The sequence below is a fragment of the Physeter macrocephalus genome, unplaced genomic scaffold (assembly GCF_002837175.3).
Source record: "Physeter macrocephalus isolate SW-GA unplaced genomic scaffold, ASM283717v5 random_45, whole genome shotgun sequence".
In the NCBI taxonomy this organism is placed as follows: Eukaryota; Metazoa; Chordata; class Mammalia; order Artiodactyla; family Physeteridae; genus Physeter; species Physeter macrocephalus.
In genome coordinates, this window is record NW_021145331.1 from 46,991 (window position 1) to 71,085 (window position 24,095).

Sequence of the window (24,095 nt, forward strand, 5' to 3'; positions counted from 1 at the left end):
ACTATGTTCTAGACCGTACAAGGGGCTTCATTTAATACTCAGAGCAATTCCACGAGGGAGGCATTTCCAGTCCCATGTTACTGATGGGGACAGTGAGGGACCGAGAGGATAAGTCACTTGCCCAAGGTCAGAGAGCAATAAAGAGTCTACTGGAACCAAGGACCATATGGTTCCAAGGCCTGGCCTGGCCTGGGAAGGAAATCTGACTTCATTCCCACAGCACAGGAAGGGTTATAAAAGGAAGCCTCCTCCATTGGGGAGGCAGGTTGGGATGGGAGTTAAGAGCGTGGACTTTGGAATACGACAGACCGAGGTTCAAATCCCAGCTGCACCATCTACTAACTGGGGGGCCTTAGGCAAAAAAAAAAAAAAAAATCACCTCTCAAGGGCTGTGGCCCCACCTGTGAAGTGCGGATAATGACGGTCCTGGCTCAGGGGGCGGGGGCAGTAACATACAAGGGGCCGGCCTCTGTCCCCTCCCTTTCCCCACCTGTATGTGAAGAACTAAGGCAAGGCTGCTGCCAACCTACCACATCCACAGCCTCGAGGGTAAAACCCCAACCATGAAATCTGAACCACCCACACCATTATTTCCCGGTTTCCTGCCTCTTCCTCATCCCTTCTCACAACTTCCTTACCCTGCTCGCTGCCTCGAACAAGAAGCCCAAGTCGGGTCCCCATCCTCACCCTCGGATGTCCCCGAGGTACCCTGGACTCCCCAGAAGAGCTGGAGGAAGCAGAGGGGGAACCACATGGCAGACCCCAGGCCACCCTCCCTGGGCCCAGCCTCACCTGCAGGATGGAGGTGCGCTGCTCATTCTTGTGCACCTTGGAAGCCAGCCGGTTGAACTCGAGGGCCATGCGGCCCAGGTGCGTGAAGAGCTGGCTGTGGTCAGGCTCCTTGGCGCACACGCTCAGGGTGGTCTCCAGGCGCTGCAGGTGCAGCATCAGGTTGCTGTCCTCGTGGGGCAGGGGGCCCAGCTCCTGGCAGGGGGAGGGGATGCGGACCGCTCTTCACCACGGTCTCGAGTAGGTGCCGCAAGCCTTTCTCCCTCTGCTTCCCCATTCCTCATGACTCGGTTCCCCCCTCTGATCCCAGCTGAGCCCAGGGACATTCTCCAGTTATGCAGGTTCCCTGTCTGGGGCTGGACCCAGACCCTCACAGGGCAGGACCCGGGACTCCCTGGCCGTTGGCTGGCTTACCAGTGCTGGCGCCACCTTCCTCCCACACGCTGGGCCTTGCTGAGTGCCTGTGGGTAAATCACTAGTCCACAGGGCCTCAGAATCCTCATCTACTACATGTATACATCCCTTTTCTTCCCTTCTACCCCACAGGGTTCTTATGCAGGTGAAATGACACATGAAAGCAGCAAGCCCAGGAAAGGGGTATCACTCAATACACAGCACTGCTTCTTCAGCTCAGGAAGGCTTGACCAGCAGACATCAAAACTGTCCATTGTGTCTATACACGTGTCTTCTTGGGAGTGGTCCAAGCATTCATCAACTTTTCAGAGGACCCAATACTCAAAACACGTTAGCAATCATAGATAAGTCAAAGAATCCCAATCTAGCAGAGAACTGAGAGAGGAAGCAAACCGTGGGCAATATAGTCCAATCTCAGAATCTATCACTCCCTCTCTCTTTCTCTCTCTTTCCTCTGTCTATAACACTCTTAGCAAAGACGATGCCTTAGCTATGCCAACACCACGTCCAAGGATCCACAGGGGTAGCTGACAGGTGACTGCATCAAGCCCCTGCCAGGCATCCGAGTCCCCCTCTTCCCCTGCCTGAGACCCCACCCATCAGGCCCCACGCCTCTTCAGGCTTCATTCCTGTGGTGTCCCCTCTGTTCATCCTTCCCAGCGCCCCCGTGTTTCAGCTGCTCTAGCAGGCCTCCCCTACCACTTATGGCAGTCACAGGCCGCCAGAGCTACAGGGAGCCTCAGGGTCCCGGTTTGGAAACGAAGCTTCGGGGAGAAGGAGGTTGCTCAAAGTTGCCCAGTGAGTCAGTGGCAGAGCCACGACTGGAACCTGGGCTTCCTGACTCTCCATCTATGGCCACTTCCCTCATCTGAACTCTGCAGCAGTGGAAATGTCCTGACAGCCACAGCGTGATGTCCAGTGAATGCCTCCATAATACTCTTAGCGCCTTATTCTATCAGATGCTGCTGCTTCTTCAATTCTGCCTTCATTCCCCCACTGCCTCTTTCCACACAGGATTTGAGGTGGTGAATGGTGCTCTACTGAAGGCTGGTGAATTGTTTCATCGCCCTGACTTCTCCGACTGGCCTACAAGCTCCCAGAAAGCAGGGAGGCTGTCTTGTCTTTGCTCAGCACAGACTAGGCACATGGTGGGGCCAAGGAGGAACCTATTAACGAGATGAAGTCCGAGGTCACAGAGTGAAATGCTTTCTGAGCAGGGGGTCTTGCCTCCTCGGCCAACTTCTCAGAGCCCTTGGGGATAGAACAGGACAAGGGGACAGAAGTTCCCAGGGGACAAAACTCAGAACATCTCTGATACTCAAAGCAGCCCCTCATCACTGAAGGCATGCCTGTGTAAGCTGCATGACAACTTGATGGGGACCTTGCACTGGGGACTGACAGACACAAGATGCAATCAGTGAACTAACGAGCAACATTTTTTTTTTTGCCTTGTTAATTCAATATTTTTAATTTAATTATATTTTAACTAATTTTTTGGCTTTTAACTTAAAATTTTAACATTTTAATCAACTATTTGTAGCTTAAAAAGTCAAATCGTTTTACAAGGTTTGTAATGGAAACTGGCAGTTTCCTGCCTCACTTCCCTCCACGTCCCAGTGACCACTTCCCAAAGCCATTCACTTAACATGTAAAGAGTAACATTTGTGCCCCAAATCCTTGGTAGAATGAGGCAGTGGAGACCAAGGTATCAGTGAAGGGTTATACCACTTATTGCCTGTGTAACAATCAAAAAATCTCAAAGTGAGGAAGGAGGAAGGAGGAGGAGAGGGCAGGACTTGAAGACTTTTGAAGAACGTTCCACACCTTTCTCAGTGGTTCTCCAATAATTCTGTCATTTTAAGAGAGAACAGGACAACATAGTTGGAATAAAGGCAGCAAGTAGGGTAAAGTAGAGAATGAGGATGCCAGGTGGACACCCCAGAACTGGAGGGGAGTGTGTGTGTGCGCGCGCGCACGCGTGCATGCGTGCGTGCGTGTGTAAGTGCAAGGTTTAACCTCCTACCTGCGTGCCCCAAAGGGGAGCCTGGGAGCAGCCAAGAGCCTGCACAGAAGGGCCACACCTGCCTCAAGCTGCTCTGGGTTTCTCCGACCCTTTCTACTCTACCCAGGCTACGAGCCCACAGGCCCAAAGGCTGAATCAGAGCCTGCGGAGGTGCCTGGCGCTTGGCGGAGGCGAGCGGAGCTGGCGACGTGCCCGGGCTTTCACAATGGTCGGGTGCTTGTGTGGCTCACAGGGAAGTCACCAGCCACGGATTTGCATATGTGAGCGAGAAGCACCCCCTGGTGCTGGCCCCTCAAGCGTATCCCTAGTGACTCCGGGGTGCCCAGGGGATATAAGCGGGTCCTGTGCCTCTCACGCGGGGCCAGGTGACTGAAACAGAGAGGAGACGGGGGACATGCCCAGGGACCTGCCGTCCACTCACCATGGTATTTCTGGTGTGGCCGCCGCTCTCTGGTGAAGAATGCCCCTCGGCAGGGACCACTTCAAATTCAGAGGAGGTGCTCTGTGAAGAAAAAGGGGGTCAGGGGCTGCCTGAGAGAAAAACACCTCGCCCCTCCTCTGGGGCCTCATGGCTGAGAGTACAGTGGGGTCAGAGAATGGAAGGAGGAAACGCCTTCTCACGTCCAAGTCCTCTGGGCAGGAGGGGAGCCGGACCGGGATGAGCTCACAGACCACGAAGCAGGAATGAATCCCAGCAAGTCAGCCCACAACCCACTGTGTGACTCAAGGTCACATCCCCCTGTGGCCAGTTTCCTCATCTGTAAAACAGGGATACTGGACTAGCTGACTTTAAACCGCTAGCACTTTAGGATCATATCTTTCTTAATGGCTTTGCACTTTTAAAATGTTTTCATGAACTCCATTTTTTCTCAAAGCAACCCACGGAGTGGTCAGAAGGTTATATCCCCATTGGGCAGATAAGGAAACTGAAGGCTTATCATTAATAAATGCAAAAGTAGGACTGCATTCCAAGGACTGCAAATGCAACATTCCTGCTATGGCAGCAGAGCTGTCTCCTGGGCCTAGGTGTCTCTGACTGGTTACCTGGAGAACACAGACAACAGTTAGTGTAGCCACAGCCATGGTGGTCCTGTGCCAGCCTTGCCAACCCAGCCCCAGAGATCCCAGGGGAGTGGACTGATCTGGGATAAGTCCCAACAAGACATCCACAAATTTGGAGAGACTTTTTCAGGACACACCCAAATCCAAGGAGGCCAAGGACTCCAGTCTCCCCCACATCTCCCAGCCACTGCAAGTAGAAGGTACTGGTTGTGCCACCAGAGGATGGGCCGATGGTCCCTCTGGACCAAGAGGGACCAGCAACGGGCTCTGGGATTGCTGTTAAACCTGGTCGAACAAAGGCTAATTCAGCCTTCCTTCATCCCAGGAAAGGGCAGGGATGGGAGGACCTCTGTGCTCAGCTTCTGCTGAGCCCCATGGCCACCAAGGGCCCAGCTTTGGATCTCAGCACCACCCTAGAAAGTTCCCCTTTCACCTTTACATTTCCTCAGCTGTCTGCGTGACCTCACAAAGTGTTCTTCTCTCTCTGGATCTGATCTGATCTGTGGGATGGAGACTCTAACTGATACGACTGAGACTTCCCTGGTAGTCCAGTGGTTGAGAATCCGCCTTCCACTGCAGCGGACACGGGTTCAATCCCTGGTGGGGGAACTAAGATCCCACATGACGCAGGGTAACTAAGCCCCCGTGCACGCGTGCATGCCACCTACAGAGCCCACACATCACAGCTAGAGAGAAGCCCACGCACCCCAACGAAAGGGCCCGTGCGCTGCAACTAAGACCGGATGCAGCCAAAAATAAACAAATAAATAAATATTTTTAAAAATTTAAAAATAAAAATAAATGATACGACCACCTGGGTCCCTTCCAGTCCTAGGATACCAAGCAAAACTTCTCAAGGCAAATCTGCAGAAGACAAGTTTCTGAGCCCCTGTTGAGAAGGTGAGTTCCCTGTCACATCCGCCTACTTTCTGAGCACCGTGCAGTCAATACATGCTTAACATTATGCAACCTAGCAAATGGGAGGAACTCCTTGTACATATCAGGGTCTTCCTGGTAAGATTTAACTCTGACCTTCATTTGAAAATGGGTAAACCGAGGCCCCAGAGAGATTGAGATCAACTTGCCAACATCACCCAGCAAGTCAGAACCCAGGTTTCCTGACCCCAAACCTCTCTCTTGCTGTTCTGCCAATGGGACCTTGAAATCCAGGCAACTTTCAGCCATGACTCCAAATGCAACTTACACTTGCTGGATGTTTGGGGACTGGCTCTGGCTTGTCGCTGGGGTGTGCAGGGTCAGCGGGGGTTGCTGGGACATCTGCATCCTTTCCTGGAGAATTGAGAAAACATGGGTGAGCAGCAGGGAAAGGGGAAAAGCCCAGATGCTGCCCCCTTAAGGACAGCCTTGGCCAGGAAGGTGGTTCCCAGCAGGGCCCGGTAGCCTGGGAGAACGACTGGCTCTGGAATGACGGGGTAGAAACTAGGCAGAGAGACCATCTTCCCTGGATTTGCTGGGAAAATCCCAAGGTGGCCACTGCTCCTTGCTACCCTGGACCTGCCTCAATGGTGACAAGGATGACAATTTACAATTAACAAAGTGTTTTTATATTTATTAGCTCAGCCAATTCTCAAGACAGCTCTGTGTCCCCATTTTAAAGGTAAGAAAACTGAGGCATGGAAAGGTCACCAACTGGCCCACGGTCACACAGTTGGCAACTGCAGAACCAGGACTCAAACTTAGCTCTCCTTCCCCGAATTCCTGGGGTTCTGGCCACAGGGGGCCCCTTGAGGGGAGTCGCACGGCTCCCTCTGGGGATGGGCCCGGCACCCATCCAGGACTCAGAAAACACTACTGAATGGACAAGTGGAAGCTGGAAACATCCATTGCCTGCAGCACCAGTGGACTCTGCGAGCATCACTTTCCTCCATGTGTCCATTCAGCAAATATAGCCAGCAGCCAAATGGAAGGCTGGCACACTGGCCTGGGCTGAGACCGTAAGGTGGGGCTGCAGCAGGAGGCATCTGAGCCCCATGTCGGGGGCCACCTTTTTCCTCCCTAGTCCCAGACCTTGTCCTGGACTTGGAGACATGCCAGAGGAATGCACGGTGATCACACACAGGACGCTAACCCTAAGTCACAGTCAATGCTTTCCTTTAATAGGTAGCATATGGACCTGACATCTGAAAGACACTGCAGCAGGCTGATAGGCAAGTCTAGTTCTTCCACAGGCCTCAGCTTCCTCACCTGTAAAATGGAAGGACGGGGGCCAAACCAGAGAGCTTCTGACTCAGATGCCAACTCTAGTGACCCGAAGTGGCTGCCTGGAGCACGATGCCTGGCACATAGTAGCTGCTCGTTAAATATGTGCTGAAAAAGTTACGCTGATAAACATCCTGAGTCCACATCCTGGGTGCAGTGGATTGTTGTGATCCATTTCTAATGTCTGCCAGGGCCTCAGGACTGCTGAGTCACCAGCTATTTTGGGACAAGGTTATTTTGAAGTCCTTACCAAATCTGACCTTCTGGGGGATTCTATAGCCAGAACATGACTGGGAGGATGGCCTGCGGCCTAAGGATAAATGACGGAGAGGTGGATTTCTGATTAAGAAGGGAGTCCACGGTTAAGGGATTAGAGAGTAAGGAGTACGGGCAAGGCAGAGGACCGCCTGGGCTCCTCTTGTACCTGTGAGCTCAGCCAGGTGGTCGAAGGAGGCCATAGAGGGAGACGGCGGTGGGAGCAGCTCACTGTCCTTGACCAGCTCCTCTGCCTTCTGCCGCAGCCTGGACGCTTCCATCTGGGACTCTTCCAAAAGCTCCCCTGGGGAGACAATGGGGGAAGGAGGAACAAAAGGAATTACTCAGTTCAGTGTGCTCGTTCTCCCATCCCAAGCCTCTAAGCCTGCTTCTACCTGGGTTCTGGAGCTGCAGGCCCTGGGTTTCACTCCCTGCATCACCTTGTGGGCTGAGTGGGACACACGTCATTCCAGCCCACAACCAGAAACAGGCCTGATAAGGAAGAGCCCTGCAACCAGGGGAAAAGGAGCAGAGGGGAATCCACAACAAATTCCTGGTCCCTGGCACCCTCTTCCTGCCCCACTCCCACCGCACCTGGCTGGGGACTCCACAAAGCCAGGGGCTCTTTTAGGCCCACAATCATGGTCCCGGGGGGCTACCCATAGCCTACGGCCGGCAGCCAGGGACCGCCTGAAGGGAGGAGACCCTCCATAACATCAACCACCCCTCTGGGCCTCGTTTGCCTTCTTTTGTAAGTGGAGACAGGGAAACTCCATCCCTCCTTCCCCAATCTGCCATTCCAAGGAGAGATCTGCCAAGCAAGGAGAAAGCATTTGGAAAATTGGGAGCTGTGCTCACCCCCAAAGCCTAAGCCCGGAGAAGGTGGCAGCAAGGCAAAGGAAGAGTTTTAGGAGTTTGGAGGAAAGAGAGTCCCCTCTGGATGGGGAAATCAATGAAAGCCTCTCATGGAGGAAAAGATGGCATCTGAGCTGGGTACCAGTCAGTCACGTGGAGGTAAGCAGGCTTGTTCTGGGCAGTGGCGACAGCTTGAGGAAAAGCCAGGAACAGAGAAACCAAGGGGCCTCCTCCCGCCTTGCTTCAAGCCAAGCTCAGCTCCCTTCTCTAACAGTTGGGGACCGTACCCTGGTTGCCCTGGTGATGCCAGCTCTCCCCATTTCTGGTGCTTCTGGAAGATGGGCCATTCTGTTTCCCTGTCTGCTAACTGGGCCTGCCAGCTCCCTCTCCACCACCCCAGGCCTCCTTCTCAGTCCCTCAAGGTATTCTGAGTCTTGTCATCATGGTTCTGGGGTGCTAGGGACTCAGGGCTGGGAATACTGCCACCGTGCTACAGAAGTACACAAAGACACAGCTGTGGGGCAGGAGGGAGAGGGATGACTTGGGCAGAAGCATATGCCAGCTGGCACTGCAGGCTGCAGGGAGGAGGCTTGCAGGCAGAGTGCAGGGTCTGCTTTACCTAACATCTTTATCCCTTGCATTTTTTCCTTCAGTCTGGAATTCTCCTCCACTAGGCGCTCAAAAGCTGCGGACGCCTCGCCCAGAGGTACGCCGCCCCCAGGGTCGTAGATCCGGTATGGTCCTCTCCCTTCCATGATGGTGGCTCAGCCCCTGCCGTGGTGCCCGCCTGGCTGTAAGGACAACAGCAGTATGTCAGGGGGCTGGCCAAGCCACTGAGGCGTCCTAGTCAATCAGTGCCCCAGAAGGCAGTCACCATAACCCAGAAGAGAACACAGCACTTCAGAGAACACAGCACTTCTGCCACAGTACAGCAGAGCAGAATAGTCACCTCCTTTGATCTGGAAACTTTGCCTCTATTAATGCAACCTAAGAACGGCATCAGTCTCTTTTAGCAGCCTCACTGTACCACCAGTTCATTTGGAACAGCAGTCAACTGTGAGGTGCAATGTGGAGTACAAGAAAGAGCACTGGCCTTGGAGTCAAAACACTTGAGCTCATGTCCTGTTGACAGGGTTCAGAAGAAGAGGACCCTGCATCACTGCATCCGCAGCACCCAGCACGGTGTTAGCTATGACAGGAACGCCAAAAAAACACTTATCAAATGAATAAATAGTCTAGCTATTAACTCACTGTGGGATTGCGGGCAGTCCCTTCCCCTCTCGGAGGAGGGAAAATGAAAGTCTTACACTAAATCAGTGATCTTTAAAATGAAATGCTTGTGCCCAAAGGGATAAGCAAGTCAATCCAATCCGAAGTTCCATTTATATGTGCACTACCTTTTTTAAAAGAAAGAACAAGAAGAAAATCCCCTAATATTTACTATATGAATTGACACTGTCAACCTCCTCCTTCCAGTTCTAATGAACAGATGGATTTTCCATCAAAGCACCATCTACTTGTGCAGCGAGTGCTCTGCATTACTCTGTTCAATTTCACCAGCTTTATTTCATTTGAAACCACTGTGCAAAGTGATTTCAGAATCCAAGTTCTGTGACTTAGCAGAGAAACTTCCTTCTTGCATTCATTCATTCCACAATTATTTATTGAGCATCTATTCTGTGCTGGGTGCTAATCTAGGTGCTAGGTACTTATCAGCAAACAAAATAGACAAAAATCCTTCTTGGAGCTTACATTCTAGTGATGGAGGTAGATAAGGAGATACATAGTGAGAGAGATGAACATAGTATTAGGGGTGATAAAAACATCTACGGACAAAAATTAAGGAGGAAGTTTGAGGCAGGGACTTTATAGAAGGAGGTGAGGGAACTAGCCATGCAGGTATCTGGGGGAATAATGTTTCAGGCAGAGAGAACAGTAAGTGCAAAGGCCCTGAGGCTGAAAAACTTATTCAGCCTCCAGCCCTACAAAGAGCTTACTAACCACGAAAGAGCTCTGAAGGCCTCCACCGGGGACTTCAGAGGACTTGGGGCCCCGAAACCTCCCTCCCAAGATCACCACCCCCAGGGCCAAAACGATTTCAGTCACAAGTCCTCAAAGGCCCTTTGAGCACCCACAAGTGCTCACTGCAAGAAAAGAGTAAAAAGGGACTAATAATAACAGCCACCATTCATTAATCTACTTGCCAGGCACTGCGTTAAGCCCTTCAGATGCATTATCTCAGTCAAACTGCACAAAAACCCTAAAATACATAGTAAATTATCCTCACTTTAAAATGGAGGCTTGGTGAGGTAACCACCAAGTAAGTGGTTAGTAACTCAGCCTGGATTACACAGCCAGCAAGTAAGGGCCAAGATGAAAATCCAGTTCCACCTAAGAAAGCCGAGCTAGTCACCTGCTATCCTCACACAGCTGCCAAGACTCAGGCCAGATGGGCAAAATGCAAGTTCAAGCCTGTTTGTAGGGTAACATGGGGCTATCAATCGGGTACCCTCTGGGCTGTTTCCCCTGCCTTGCAGCACAAGAGATAAACAAGGATTTTGCCCAGAGGATCCACATTACCATGGGATGCCATGAGCCGTGAAGAAAAACAAAGTTCTGGTGAGAGGGACCTTTCCCCCAAAGACTAACAAAAATGAGAAACACACACTTGAGAGGCACCCACGCCCTGCTAAGCCCCACAGAGGCAAAGGACAGCTGCCCACACACCCAACACAAAAGTCACCAGTCAGCTTAGGGGGGACTTATTTTTAACTTGAAAGGTCAATGTTACACAGCAGAGCAATAAAGCTTTGAAGTAGTCACTGAATTAAAAGACAGTGTGGGTAAGGCACTTGGCACAATGACTAGCATGTAGCAAGGAGCTTGAAATGTTGGTAGACGTTGGGGGCGTCCTTCCTCTATGCTCCCCTTTCTCCTGTGTGCCTCTCCAGCACGTCCTTACGCCCAGTATGGAATATATATGACTGGGGTAAGCCTATGTGCATCTGACTGAGAACCTCCTGGGGGCAGGAGCATGCTCTCCTCACCTCTGTCGCCAGCACAGGCCTGGCACTTGGGAGGTGAGCCGTGATTAAGAGCTGAATGGAGTTCACAAATGGGGAGACCAAGAGCCGGAGGGGCCGTAGCCACCTTTGGTGATAAGTGACAGCAGGTGTCCGGGTTCCTGCTCGCCACTCCACACTCACCCTACATGGAACTCACAGCTGACGTTATGTGATGATTTGGGAATGTTTTTACTCCACATCTGGCTTGCCCAATAGATTAGAAGCTCCATGAGAGCAGGGGTGGAGATCACCTGGTCTACCAGGGTATCTTCAGAGTGGTCCAGAATAGAGCCCCAGTAAACCTCTAATCAGAACAGAGAGACAGAAAGGGCCAGAGGAACCCTTGACCCTACACCTGCCTCCTGACAGGCCATGTGCAAACATCCTGAGAGCCTAACCGTGATCCACGGACCAGAAGGACCTGGACAGCCATATACTTCTAGAATCGAGGCTGGCACAGCCAAGATCTCTCAGAGATGCCCAGATGTAAGGCCAAGCGACAGAGCAGGATTCAGGATACGGGAACTGAAACCCCACCTCCACATCCTCCAAACCACGCATGCTCTCCCTCAGCACTGGGGAGCCAACGGGGAAGCGGACTCACGGGAAGCAGTGGAGGGGCAGGCAGGGCTATTCTCCTGACTCCAGCCTGGGCAGCTTGGGGGCAGGGGGAGAAACAGGCTACAGGCAGAGGGAACACAGACCAAACAGTCTACTGTGAGAAAGTCCTCTCTGGAGATCAGAGGAGCTGCCCAAGGGAGGATCTGGACTTCTGGAGGAAAGAAACACAAAGAGAGGAATGGGGAATTTCCACGTCCTGCTGACCTCATGCCCAGATGGTCAGCAGCAGTTCCAGGAGGACCGCCGGGCACATGGGAACTCTCCTCCTGGTCTGTGTGGTTTTTAGGCCTTTCCTGGAGAGGGGACTCATTCCCAGGATGAGAGAGCTGGACAGGAATCTCCAAGGGCAACAAGGCCAAGGCTGTTACCAGGCGCCTCAGGGCTCTCAGAATGCGGGGCTGCATCACTGTCCTGCCTCCCGGGCTGACAGCACATTTCCCCTCTGTCACAGACCACAGGAGTGGGTGTGGACAGGGGAAGGAGGCGCTGACCACCCACACACCTTGCATGGGGCAGTACGGGAGCTCAGCGCCTAGGCATCCCGGGGCATGAGCTCATCTGACCCTCCCTCATGGTGTGAGGGCAGCAGTCAGGCCCCAGAGCAGGAAGACCAAGGTCACACAAAACGTCAGGATGGAGCTGGAAGGTGCCTGCTCTCTCTCCAGTCTGCCACTGCCCCCACCCTCCATTTCTGCTCCTGTGCCGCAATCCCACTGCAAAGCAGAGACCCCATCCACGTTCTTGCCACGTCTGGCCTGGACTCCATACCCACCTGAGCCTGGTTCCTTTAAATTTAAAGCTACAGTTCAGGTGACCCGCCAGCAGTGGACACCAACCTGCCTTCCAAAAACAGAAACCGTAGGTGGGGAAGAGGCAGCCAGCTCAGACCTTCTTCCAAGACAAGATCTTGGCTCAGGGCAGGGGGTGGGATCCCACAGCCCACCCTGAGAGGCCTGGGGGGTGCCCGCTGGAACCAGAAAGTCCCTATTTAGGGGCAAAAAAGGGCCCAGAGAGATGGCAGGCTAGGCAGCGACCACAGAGTGAAACGACAGAGGTGATCCTGTTGAAACTGAAGGAGCCACCAGCCCAAAAACGGAGGAGGAGCCGGCATGACAGGATGACAGGTGAGCAGCTAAGGGGATGGGGGGGTGGGAACGTGGGCCCAAATCACAACCTCCACCCAAGAGGATAATGACGGTTGAAAAAGGCTAGATTCAGAATTAAATTTACATTCCAGCTTCTGCACTGAAATGCTTCAGCCCATCAGAAGCTGCCTGTGATCAGCCATGTGCTGGTGCCAGAAGTAGAGGCTCCTAGGTATGAATGAACGATATGAATTTGCATAGCCAGTAACATTTGCAAAATACCTAGAGTTTCCCAAGCATTGTTTTTCTGTCACAACAGCCTTGGAAAGAAGGCATGGCTGATGTCTGTTCGACAGATGAGGAAACTGAGGACCACTTGGGAACTTCGTCTGATCTAATGCCACTGGGCACTGGCTGCATCCTGAGGTCAGCTAGATGCTGCAGCTCTGGGGGAAGTGAAGTTCTCCCTGGACCAGAGGTAAACTCCTGAGTAGATCTCTGGTACTGGGAGGTGGGAGGTCACAGTGGCCAGCAGCCTCCTCCCCAGGCAAAGGCAGGGGCTGGCAGGGATGCTGGTGGGTAGGGGTGACAGCGTGGTGAAGGGAAGGGGTCTTCAGGAGGAAGGCACAGGACAGGAAATCAGAGGTCCTGATGTCTACTCTGTTGCCCGCTCTGATGGCCATGGGCAAGCTGTCCACTCTCTGTACCTCAGTTCCCTCATAGGCACAGGGAGGAGCCTGGACCAGAGAGAAACTGGGTGATGACTTAAAAACTGGCCTAAGGATCCACGGAGACCGAAGCCTTGGCTTGGGAGCCAGCCACAAGGCAAGGAAAGAGAGGGGACCCAGCACACTGGAGATAAAACAGCCTTGGAGTCAGGAAGAAAGGGCCCCAGTAGGGTGGGATCTGGGGGTAAGCAGGTGAGGCACGCAGGGGGCGCCCAAGTGCATGCAAGAGACCCTGAGCGGGAGCCCTTACACGCTGCACCTGGGGCCTCACTTGCGCCTGCCCCCCCACCCGGTCCAGCTCTGCCCACTCCTGCAGGCTGTGTGATACTGGACCAGCCCCTCACCTTTTCTGAGCCTCAGCTGCCTCATCTGCAAAACAGGAATAATAATAGAATCCACTGCAGGTCAGATTAAGGAAGTTAAATGAAATAATATACGTATAATTGGAAGGGAGTTCTCACTTTCTACTTCCCAATTGTTTATTTAACAAAGAAATGTATTCATTTTGTAATAAAATTTCCTAAACAATAATAACAATAGTACCTCACTAAGTACCTGGCACTCAGTAGGTTCTTACTAAAAGGTTGAGGCAGCCCAATAACGGTGCCCAGCTGATTGGTTATGGCACCCACTTAATTTCTGTGAACTGCAAATAACTGTTAGGCAGGGACACTGGGACAACATCATAGCTGGTGAAGCTGAAGCTGCAAGAAGCCCATGGACCAAGGCCAGGCTCATGAAAGATTAGGAATCATTTGAGTCTCATTTTCCTCAATTGCAAATGGGAATATCTTGCAAGTCCCCCAAAGGCTAACGGGAAGTGAGGCATCATGAAAGCACCTTGCAAACTAAAGCAAAAATCTGTCCACATCTGCACTTCGTGATGACCTCCAGTCCTCCTCACCCATTCCACTATCAGGGAAACTGGGGCTCCAGGTCCATCCATGAAAGAGCAGGCGGTGCCCTCTTGATGACTGTCAGCAGAGAGACAGCACCTACTTTAGATGGTTTGTACCCAGGGAGCCGGCCCTAGCATCCTCACCAGTGAGGAGCCAAAGATTTAATCAGTCTTTCCAACCAATTCAGTAATAAAGAGGCTGCAGGCATGGGGTGTAATAAAACGAACAGGTGGGGCTCAGGAATCATAGGATCTAGTCAACGTACACCAAGGCAAATATCTTCCATCACCCAGCCTCAGTTTTCTAAAAGGAGAGGTTAGCAACAATATCAATAATACATAAGGGGGAAGACTAGACAAACTTTAAGGCCCCTTATAGTTCTAACATTCCAGAACTTGCAATTTATTGTTATCCCTTTCTAAAACCTTCTGACCTTGAAAAGCCTGCTCTCCCCAGCTCCAATCCCTCCCAATGCCCAAGCAGATCTCCCGGCCTCATCGATCCTCCTGCAGTGCTATCAGGGGTGCTGTCGACTCCCCAAGAGCAGTGAGAAACCCCTGGATGATGTCTGCAGCCCTTCCCCAGGTCCTGCCCTCCTCTCTGACCTGCACCCAGGCTCTCCAGCTCAGCCTGAGAACTGTGTCCTTCAAACACGGCACACGTCTCTGTGTCCTTCTTCCCCGCCTCCCCTCCACTGACTCACCCACAGAGGGAGCCCCACTGCCCCCACGAGGCTCTACACTATCAGCCTAGGGACAGTGGGGAGGACCAGGGCCATCAGCTGGCTGGAAACGCTGCAAAAGTCAACCAAAGAGCATCTAACTAAAGCTGGGAGAGGGCCTGACAGTTGTGTGCTACCATATGCCAGGCACTAGGCTGGCATCATTACCAACATTATTACCTCATTTTCTTCTCACCACACAGAGATAAAAATTCTTATCCCTGTTTTCCAGCAAGGAAACCAATCCTCTCTGCTAGATGGCATAATCTCTATTTTTCAGATGAGGAAGCAGACTCAGAGAGGTTAAGTCACTTGCCTAAGGACACACAGCCGGTTAGTGGCAGAACAAAGAATCCAGCCTTGATCTATCAGACTCCAACATCGGTGCCCTTTCCACTGGCCTGCACTGACTGAGAGGCACAGGGCTCTGTGCCTCATGGGGAGGACACCAGTCCTGCCTGTTGTCCCACTACCAGGAACATGCCTCAGGTTCTAGGTCCCTACCTCTATGTGTTGCTAACTTTGCATCAGGTACCAGTCTGCCCTTGATTGCCAGCAGTCAACATGGCTTAGACTCTCAGGATGAAAGGAAGCTCAGGGGAAATTCGGACCTGTTCTTATCCGGTCCCCAGGGGAGCCAGGGGACTCTGGTTGACCATCTTTAGTGACCCAGACCAACTTCCTCCTCAAGGAGCCTCTCCTGGGCAGCCAGCATTGGCTGTAGTTAGGCTATTCCCAGTTCTGCTTCCTCTGACCTTTGCTCTGCTTCCTGGGGTCCCCTAGAATAAGGAACAAGATGACCCTCTTCTCCATCTCAGCCCTGAGGAGATTTGGAACCTGCAGCATTCTCTCAAAGCAGATTAGTCCTTGTTCCCTGCATCGCCCTTTGTAGGGACTGGCTTCCAGACCCCTCCCCATCCACCCCCTCAACCCTCCACCCCCACCTTATCTGCAGCTGGCTTTGAAACTGGACACAACACTCCAGGTGTGGTTTGCCTGACCAAAGAGAGGAAGTTTCACCTCCACTCTTTTAGGTATAATGTTTAGGTATTATGTTTATGGTATGATGTATTTATTAGGTATTATGTTTCTACTGATGTCGCCTTGTGGACATTTGCTTTTCTTATAGCTGGCTGCCCACACTAAAGAATGTCCTTTCTCAATGACATCAACAATCAGGCTTGTATGCCTGATTGGCTGAGAAGAAAGTTCTCTTGTAGAAAAGTATGCTTGAGGAGGTTTCAACTATCTAAAGGGTCAGAGGTAACTGATTGGGTAATCGCCTATTTAAGTAAGCTAGGAATCTCTGTGTCACTGTACACAGAGACTGGACAAAGATGTGCACTGCCACACACTTTGTAACAGCAAAAATGTCCTGAATGTTCATCAAGTGGGGACTAGTTTAATAAACTATGGTGCATTCATTCAATGGACTACTTATACAGCCATCAAAAAGAATGGGACAGACTGCTTTGCAATGACAGAAAGATGCCCATAAAATATTGTTAAGGGGACTTCCCTGGTGGCGCAGTGGTTAAGAATCTGCCTGCCAATGCAGGGGACACGGGTTCGAGCCCTGGTCCGGGAAGATCCCACATGCCGCGGAGCAACTGAGCCCGTGTGCCACAACTACTGAACCCCGTGCGCCTAGAGCCCATGCTCCGCAACAAGAGAAGCCACTGCAGTGAGAAGCCCACGCACCACAATGAAGAGTAGCCCCCGCTCGCCACAACCAGAGAAAGCCCATGCACAGCAACAAAGAGCCAACGCAGCCAAAAATAAATAAATAAATAAATAAATTTATTAAGAAAAAAATTGTTAAGGAAAAAAGCAAAGTATAGATTTATATGTATAATAGGATACTATTTATTAAACAACACACAACTACGTGTGCATATATGTGTGTGTGTGTGTATATGTATACATATATGTATAAAATCTTAAATGTGCATAGAAAAAGGTCTGGAAAGATACATACCAAACTGCTGCTAGTAGACAGATCTAGAGAAGGACTTGGGCTAGGGGACTGGAATCAAAAGAAACTTTTATTTTACCTAGTTTTTTAACTCTTTACAACGGAATCTAGTCCTGTTCTATTTTTAAAATTAATTTTAAAATACAGGCAGGAGAGAAGAAGCAGAAAAGAATACAACTTTCATTTTTTACGTTATACCTTCAGTATTGCTTGAGTTTTTGGAGTTTTTTCTCTAATGAATACATGTGATTTTGTAACACTTTTAAAGGGAGAGTTTAATTTCTTGTTCATTTGTTTTTAATTTAAGTGGCTTGACGGGGCGAGAACAATAGGAAAGGGCTATTGTTCTGGCGCCAAATGAGGCTGGAGGGCTGGGGGCAGGGATGAGAGTCTCCTTATTATGAATCTGCTTCACGTGGACAGACAGGCTATAGGGACTGAATCATAAATAAGGAGGGAAAGTCCAGGGACAAGTTTTCCAGTCAAGGAATGCGGTAGATGGAGACCTGGCAACTGTGAAGGAGAGTTTCAACCTGGAAGCCGCCAGAAAGGATCTGGCTTCAGGAAGGTCAGGGCTGGGCTTGAGGTGACAAAGGCGGGAAGAAAAGCACCGGACTTTGGTGCTGGAAACAAGGGCGAAGCTTCCCACCCATTGCCTGTGGGCCCTCACACGGGGACTTATACCTGTTTTGCTGGAGAGGAAGCCAAGTCAAAACAGGTGCAGAGCTGGGCTCAAGGTGGCACGGTTCCCAAGGGACAAAGGAGAACAGCCCCACCTGATCATCAGTCCCCAGCCTGTACCCCCCCACTGCCAAGAGCCCCCTAAGAAGGGCTGAGAAGGCAGCGCAAGCAACCCCAGCCCGCTTTCTTTCGCCTCCTCACAGTTCCTGGGATCCACAGGTACAAATACTCTGCGCTGAGAAGCCCGGCTTCCCTCCCGGCAGCTGTGACTCTCTTAACCTAGGAGGAGCACATCCACTATCAGCCACAGGGACAAAGAGCACTAGGCCCAACCTTGGGACAAAAGAGAAGGGAGACTCGACTGTCCTCCTGTCTACCTGACCCCAAAATGCCCAAAGCTGGTTTATCCAACAAAGGCTTTCTCCAGCCCTGTAACTCCCTCCTCCAAGGGGGAAGATGACAACTTCTGAGAATTCCCCTCATACCAAATATGGTGAAAAGAGGGTTTAATGGGTTCAACTCCTGGTTCTGCTCCCTCACCAAGTGACCCTGAGCAGTCCTCACTTTCCTGGTTTCTTCTCCCTATGGAAGTGCTGTGAGGACCAGCTGGGAACCAGAGAACACTCTGTAGACTATCCCAACAGGAGCCACAGTGGTTAGGAAGAGAGCTTCCGGGGGCAAGACTACCCAGGTCAAAGCCGGAGATGTCCTATTTTAATAGCAAAGGCTGGAAACAACCTAATGAAGAAGAAAAAGAATAAAGACATCGAAGCCATTTCACACCAGGGAATGCTAATACTATACAGTTGTGCAAAACAAATAGGCGCAAGCTGGAGACACAAACAGGGATGAATCTCACAGATATAACACTAAGCGAAACAAGCAAGTTGCAGAAGAACACAGGCAGTGTGATGGCATTTAAATAACATTTTAAAACAAACAAAACAATACTAAATATCGTTTACAGATGTATATGTTTATAAAAAAAACTGTAGAGAAATACAAGAGAATAAGCTCTAAATTCAGAACACTTGTTTGCTTCTGGAGGGGTGGGGAAGGAGATGATCGGGGAGAAATTTCACATGAACAGAAAATACGTTCTTTCTTAAGCTGGATGGGTGGATACCCAAGTGTCTGCATGTTACCCTCTGTGTCTGAAAGATTCCTTCGTGTTTTCTAGAAGTCAGGGCTGCTGTCCTCAGACCCTCACTCCTCTTCCCAGAGGTTGGGGCGGGGGGTGGCAGCACCTCAGAGGTAGCAGTCGGGGTGTGGCAGGAACTGGGGTCCCTCAGACCACTGAGATGAAGCTGGCCGTGAGGAAGGCACAGGACCAGGGTGTGCTGGCCAGCTGAGAGCGGTACAGGCGTCCTCCACTGCGGGTGGAGACCAAACCAAGGGGCCCTGACTCATGGGACATCCCCACGCCCGCCCTAAAACACCAGCTCTGGCCTCTGAGTAGATGACTCCCTGGTGACACGACACCCCAGCCCCCAGCCCCCTCCCCCCCGGACACACACACAGACACACACACACACTCACACATCTGCCTGGGCCACCGGGTCTCTCCACCCCACAGGTGCTCAAGGACACAGGCAACAGCCTCGGGATGAGCTCCTTGGGGAGAGGAGAGTTCAGCCCCGCCCCTCAGCCCAGTGCTCCTCAGCCCAGTCATCCGTTCCTATCGGAAGAGCGACTGTCCCGGGCCCGTCACGGGCGGGGTGGGGACACGGGACATCAAGGACTTCCTCCCGCAAGGAGCCAGGCCAGGCCGTGGCGGCCGCCCAGGTCTGTCTCTGCGGGCCAGGGAGCCTTGCTCCCCACAGAACGAGGGGCACTTCTCCCTGCTTCCCTGTGTCTTCCTTCTGGCCACTCTCCAGGGGGCTCCAGACACTCTCCAAAGAGGAACAGGAAGAGGAGGGGCAGGCGAGGGTGGGGGAGCAGCAAGAAGGGTGGGCACAGAAAGACCTGGCCCCGTGGGAAGAACTCGGCAACTACCGGAGCCAGAGAGGGCGGCCCAGTCACTGGGCTACAGTTTTCTGGAAGTAATGCCCTAAGACGCCTGCCACGGCAATCCCTTCATTTTGCAGCTGGGACACCAAAGCCAGCAAAGGGAGCAGGACCTGCCCAAGGCTGCAGGGACGGCGGTGACACAGAGGGGAAGCAAACCCAGTCTTCTGGTGGCCAGCTGTGCGCTCTTTTCACCACACCTCCTACTGCCTTCTCTCTCTGTCTCTGTCTCTGTCTCTGTCTCTGTCTCTGTCTCTGTCTCTGTCTCTGTCTCTGTCTCTGTCTCTGTCTCTGTCTCTGTCTCTGTCTCTGTCTCTGTCTCTGTCTCTGTCTCTGTCTCTGTCTCTGTCTCTGTCTCTGTCTCTGTCTCTGTCTCTGTCTCTGTCTCTGTCTCTGTCTCTGTCTCTGTCTCTGTCTCTGTCTCTGTCTCTGTCTCTGTCTCTGTCTCTGTCTCTGTCTCTGTCTCTGTCTCTGTCTCTGTCTCTGTCTCTGTCTCTGTCTCTGTCTCTGTCTCTGTCTCTGTCTCTGTCTCTGTCTCTGTCTCTGTCTCTGTCTCTGTCTCTGTCTCTCTCTCTGTCTCTGTCTCTGTCTCTGTCTCTGTCTCTCTCTCTCTCTCTCTCTCTCTCTCTCTCGTTCCGCTTCCCTCCCTCCAAGTGGTCAGGTGAGCAGTAAGGGAAAAAACAGGGACAAGAAAGGAGGTGGGCCCACAACGGGGAGCCACCTGTAACAACACTGGAAGGGGCCGCCTACAAGGCAGTTCACTCCTGACGCTGCACTGAGGGTGGTCAAGCAGAGGCTGGCTGATCACCTGCTGGGGTGCTGGGTGCTGTTGAGGAAATTCGGGCCAGATGTCCTCTGCGGCCCTCCCACATGTCTACTGCCACTATTCCAAACAGGGATGGAAAGACGTCTGAGACAAAACAAAGGATGACCCATCCAGAGAGGACACAGCATGGTCCAGAGGTGGCAGAGGATTAAAGGCAAGTTATCCCAAAGCGTGAAAAATCGGACCATCTGCATCATCTCCTACTGAAATCCCTTCAACAGCCTCATGATCAGCATCATTGATAAGATTTAATGATGTTCGGCAGCCAGCAGCGATTGATCACTTACCCCACGCCAGCCCTGTGCTGAGTGCTTGACACACACTGTCTCATTAATTCACACCACTCTGGAAGTAGCACTTATGTCACATAATCTTATAGAAGAGGAAGCAGACACAGCACGCACCCAGGTGTGCTGAACTCTAAATCAGGCACACTACACCACGGGTTCTCAGAGAGCAGCTGGACCGGCAGCATCAGCATCACTGCCACCAGCTGGATCAGACACCCTTGGGGGCGCAGCCCTGCAATCTGTTTAACAAGCCACCCAGGGGATTCTGATGCAAGCTTGGGTTTGCCAATGCTCTGATCACTTCCCAGTGCTGCTGACCAGGGAAAACTGACACTTCTCTGCCCGGTAGTCAAGGCCATAGGGTTTTTCCTAGCCCAGCTGGTCAGCTCCCCCAGTGCAGCAGAGCCTTAGCCCAAATCCTCTTACCCTAAGTTGCAGAAGGGGCTCAGGCCCCGCTCTGCACCTCATCATCTTGCCTGGGCCCGGCCTTGAAGTCGCCTCCTTCCAGAAGCCCCCTGACCATCTGGCACCCCCAAATTGCTCCACACCTCAGTCAGACTTACTGCCAGGCACTTGCTGGCACACTATGCCTTCCAGCTAGCGCTCATGGCACATTTCTGCCCAGTCCACAATGAGTTCCTGGAGGGCAGAGCCAGTACCTTATTCACATGAGTACCATGCCACTCCACACAGCATCAGGCCGGAGGGCTGTCAGGAAATGTTTGCTGACTATCAGAAGAAAAGAAAAATGCCTTGGGAAGCAAGTTCCGGCTCTCACCCTGACTCTGCCACTACCTCTCTGGGACAAGTGCCTTCCCATCTCTAGGACTCAGTTTTCTCATCTGTGAAATGCACCATTATTCTAGTTTCTTCTATTCTACTCATCTGCTGAACAAACACAGCAAAGCCTTACCCCAGACACTCTTTATCTAGTATCAGGAACGCACACATGAAGACTAAAGAGGTCCCTGCTCTCACCCTTCTATTCTAGGAAAAGAGGAAGACAACAAACAAGCAAACAGTAAAAATTACTGTATGCCTGACACACACAGTGTCTACACACATACTTTCTCAATTGCAAGTAAGCAAGATCATTTCAGGGCATGATGAATGTATTAAAAAATATATATAATAGTAATATGACAGAAAGTGAAAAAAGGGGTTACTTTGCATAGAAAGGTCAGGGAAGGCCCCTCTGAGGAGGTGACATTTGAGCTGAGACTTGACAGATAAGGAAGAATCAGCCATGAAAAGAGCTGGGGAAAGGTGTTCCAGGCAGAAGGAACAGTACATACAAAGGCCTCAAGGCAAGAATAAGCTTGGCCTGTCCGAGGGGAAAAAAAGCAGGCTGCTGTGGTTAAATCACAGTGAGTGCAAGAATAAAATAGTACCCAGTAGTACCCAGAGAGGGAGGCAGACAGCCGACCTCCTACAATTCTGAGGTGTTCAAATCAGGTCGGCCAACCCAACCCAGAACATCCGGGGCCCAAGTCTCAGGCAGCACTGGGGGTTAGGGTATGAGTCAGACCCCACAGCTTCCTGGGGCCCCAAACGCCCTGGTGTGGGAATAGGGGCAGGCAGCAACCCTCAGCATGAGTGCCATGCCATACCCACGGACACACATGGGTGGGAGAAAACAGGGTCACATAAGTATGTAGAACACAGGACACTCACGGCTGCAGCCTCCAGAGAGACATGATCAAGTGCTTCAGTGAAGTGTTAGGCCCTGATCACATTATTTTCCCAGGACACAGCAAGGATATTGGAAAGGAAACAGGGCCCAGGGTTCAAGGCTTACTAGTCTTGGGCAAGTCTTAACCTTTTGGGGGTTCAGCTTCCTCACCTCAAAATTGAGGCTACTACTAGTGACTCTCTCCTAGGGTTGCTGAAAAGAGTAAATGAGATACTAAACATAAAGCACTGTGCCTGGCACACAGTAAGTGCTGATAAATGTAAGCTGTTATTATTACCATTATTGGTTTTTCACTGCCTCAGTTCTCTCTGCCGTAAAATAGTGATATTCATACATCATAGGATTGCTATGAGTTTGTGCTAATAAATATTCCAGCCTCCTAATGCAATATCCATTGTCAGGAATGAAAAAAAAAATTGAGAGTCCTCTTTCCGGATCTCTCATCAGGTGCTGAATTCCCCTCTACCCTACCACATTGTTTGGAAAATGAGTAAGAGCTGATTAAATTCTATTTTGACAATGCTGTGAAATAAAAATGATGCATTAGGAATCCACAGATTTCTCTGCACTGTCATTCTGCAAGGGGGTGGGGATAAACGTTGCTGATTCTTCTGCATCATCCACAAAAGTCCCCCCCTCCAACCAAAACACGAAGTCTCACTCAGTTGCACAAAATTCCCACCCACAAAATTCCCATACAATTAATGAATATACAATACAATCACTTCCATGTACACACAACTTCACACACTCTTGCAGACAAATATTCTACAGCAGAAAACTCACGCATATGTAGAAACTCCACACCCCAAATCGCTCCCCAAAATTCACTACAGCTACCCTGCAAATGCACCCAAATGTTGTCTCCAACAGTGGGCAAAATATGTTCAAGAGAAACAGTATAGCACAGAGTCTGGAGTCAACTGCCAGAGTTCAAATCCTGACTTTGCAACTCTCTAACTGTATGACCCCAATCTCCAAGTGCTTCGGTTTCCTAACCGGTAAAATGCGGATAATAATAATAATCATACTCGTTTTGAGGATGGAAGTGACAATTAAACGAGTTTAATACATGTAAAGAGCTTAGTTCAGCACTTGGAAAGCGCCCAATAAGAGTTATTTTCCTCTTCATTACGTGTGCACACGGCTTCCAAAACTGGTCTCCCACACTATAAACAGGCCCACGCCTGCACACACACCCTCCAACCCGCAGGTCCGCACACCCAGCACACAGCCTGCCTGCAGTTCCCAGACACGCTTGCCCACTCAGTGCGCACGCGCGCCCACCACCCTCAGCTCAGGTCAGGGATTCCCCACTCGGCTGGATTCGGCCGCCCATGGAGGTGCCCTGCGCCCGGGGACCTCGGGCGCCGGAGCCCAGAAGCCAAGAAGCCCAGGCCACCAGTCCGGGCCTGACCTCCCCCCTGCCACGCCCGGTGGACTACCGAGGCTGGGACCGGCCCAGTCCCAGACTCCCTTCCTTTCCATCCCCGCTCCGCCCGGCCGGCTTACCTGAGGGTGGGGACCCTGGGAGACAGCGCCCCACTCTCCGCGTCCAGCCCGAGTCCAGGGACGCGTTAGAGGCCTGGTCCAGGCTCTGGCCCCGCAGCACTGCACAGGATCCCGGGTCGGGGCAAGGGAACAGGGCCGGGGACAGGGAACAGGGCCGGGAACTAGGAAGTGCTGGGGGCCGGGCCGCCCCACCCCCTGGGAAAGTCCCCAGCGATTGACAGGCCGCTCGCCCAATCACGCTGCGCTATGTGGGCGGGTCCGCAGCCACCGGGGTGGGACGCAGAGAGGTAAACAGCCGCAGCCGGAGCAGGCCGGTCCCTGGGTAGCCTTTGCTTTGGGCTGCAACCTCCGCAGGTCTGGGCAGTCCCTTGCGG

General features: G+C 51.8%; 1 protein-coding gene across 10 annotated transcripts in view; it reads right to left on the reverse strand.

Moving 5' to 3' along the window:
• The window catches only part of TNIP1 (TNFAIP3 interacting protein 1), a 52,162-nt gene that overhangs the window by 22,067 nt on the left and 6,000 nt on the right, over positions 1-24,095 (reverse strand). For 4 of the 10 annotated variants that reach the window (XM_007110896.4, XM_028483548.2, XM_007110894.4 and 1 more), the window contains exons 1-6: positions 23,722-23,879; positions 8,238-8,409; positions 6,933-7,067; positions 5,493-5,578; positions 3,648-3,728; positions 793-984 (exon numbers count right to left, since the gene is read on the reverse strand). In XM_007110896.4, the coding sequence (XP_007110958.1) occupies positions 793-984; positions 3,648-3,728; positions 5,493-5,578; positions 6,933-7,067; positions 8,238-8,373 (630 nt within the window). In that variant the 5' untranslated portion in view covers positions 8,374-8,409; positions 23,722-23,879. Of the gene's footprint in view, positions 1-792; positions 985-3,647; positions 3,729-5,492; positions 5,579-6,932; positions 7,068-8,237; positions 8,410-18,932; positions 18,951-23,721; positions 23,880-24,095 lie in introns of those variants that run through there. The other 6 variants (XM_007110897.4, XM_007110895.4, XM_028483546.2 and 3 more) reach the window with 5 other exon arrangements.